We start from the raw sequence: 1,450 nt of genomic DNA on the forward strand, positions 1-1,450 counted from the left end.
GTGTTGCTGCTGCAGGTGCTGCAGCTGATGGAACTGCTGCTTCTTCATTTGCAACTTCTGTGTCTTCTGCTGCTGCTGCTGCTGCTGCTGCTGCTGCAGGTGGTGAGACTGGATTTGCTGCTGCAGGCGTACGCAGAGTTATTCGCGCTGCAGCAGGAGCAGCAGCAGCTGCAGCAACAGCTGCAGCAGCTGCAGCAGCAGCAGCAACCGTTGTTGGAGCAGCACAAAGACTACTCCAAGCAGCAGCAGCAACAGGAGCAGCAGCAACAGCAGCAGCAGCAGCTGCAGCAGCTGCTGCTGCTGCAGCGGCGGATTCAGAACATAGAATATACCCTCCAGGGCATAACAGACGATGTGTCTTTGCTGCAGCTGCTGCCTGCAGCAGCAGCAACAGCAGCAGCAGCAACAACAGAAACAACTGCAGCAGGTCCTGAAAGAGCAGAGCACCGACCAAGTCTCGCAGCAGCAGCAGCAGCAGCAGCAGCAGCAGCAGCAGGAGCAGCAGCAGCAGCAGCAGCTCCACCACCGCCAAACGGTGTACATACAGCTGTGGTGCTGCAGACAACCGGAGACAATATGAAGATAACGAGGCCGCACGACATTGCTACTGCTGCTGCTCTGCTGCAGCAAGAAGCACAAACCCCGCAGGCTGCTCCCTGGCTGAGTCTGTTGGGGCTACACAGCAGCAGCAGCAGCAGCAGCAGCAGCAAGAGCAGCAGCAGCGGCAGCAGCAGCTCTTGACCTCTTATCTTCTTAAGCAAGGCAACAACAGCAGCAGTTGCTGCTGCAAGAGCAGCAGCAGCTGCTGCAGCAGCAGCAGCTGCAGCAGTAGCAGCTGCAGCAGTAGCAGCTGCAGCAGTAGCAGCTGCAGCAGCAGCAGCAGCAGCAGCAGCAGCTGCTGCTGCTGCTGCTGCCCCAGTAGCATGCATCGTATAACCATCAGGAATTGGTGATAGAATGCATGCATTATATTATTATATTTCAACATAACGATTAAATAATTAATATAATTATATATTATATTATAATAAAACAAAAAAAAAAAGAAAAAAAAAGAAAAAAGAATCGTCGATGTTTCTATGCAGCAAACAGAAAAGTTGAACGAAAAATTTTAATTTCTGCTGGCGGTGGTTTTAATTGTTTTTATTTATTTTATTTAAATTAAATAAATAAATAAATAAAATAAAATAAATAAATAAATTAAAATAAAGAAATAAATTAATCTATATAAGACTAAAACAATTCATACTCTATAAGAAACTCTGTCAATGTATACAGACAAACGAACTCAAACCTAAACCCTAAACCCTAAACCCTAAACCCTAAACCCTAGACAAGTTGTTATTTTGTTTTCAGTGATAATAAGTAATATATTTGTATTTATTTCGTTGTTTTGAATTCACAAAAAAAAAAAAAAAAAAAAAAAAAAAAAAAAAAAAAAAAAAAAAAA

General features: G+C 44.6%; 1 protein-coding gene across 1 annotated transcript in view; it reads left to right on the forward strand.

Moving 5' to 3' along the window:
* EMH_0001590 (uncharacterized protein) overlaps positions 1-741 on the forward strand; it is a gene marked incomplete at both ends in the record, with an annotated part of 3,543 nt that extends 2,802 nt beyond the window's left edge. Inside the window, one exon of the mRNA XM_013495627.1 lies at positions 100-741. Within this exon, the coding sequence (XP_013351081.1) occupies positions 100-741 (642 nt within the window). The remainder of the gene's footprint in view (positions 1-99) is intronic.
* Positions 742-1,450: the final 709 nt, after the last annotated feature.

Source organism: Eimeria mitis, genomic scaffold (assembly GCF_000499745.2).
Source record: "Eimeria mitis Houghton genomic scaffold, Emh_scaff167, whole genome shotgun sequence".
In the NCBI taxonomy this organism is placed as follows: domain Eukaryota; phylum Apicomplexa; class Conoidasida; order Eucoccidiorida; family Eimeriidae; genus Eimeria; species Eimeria mitis.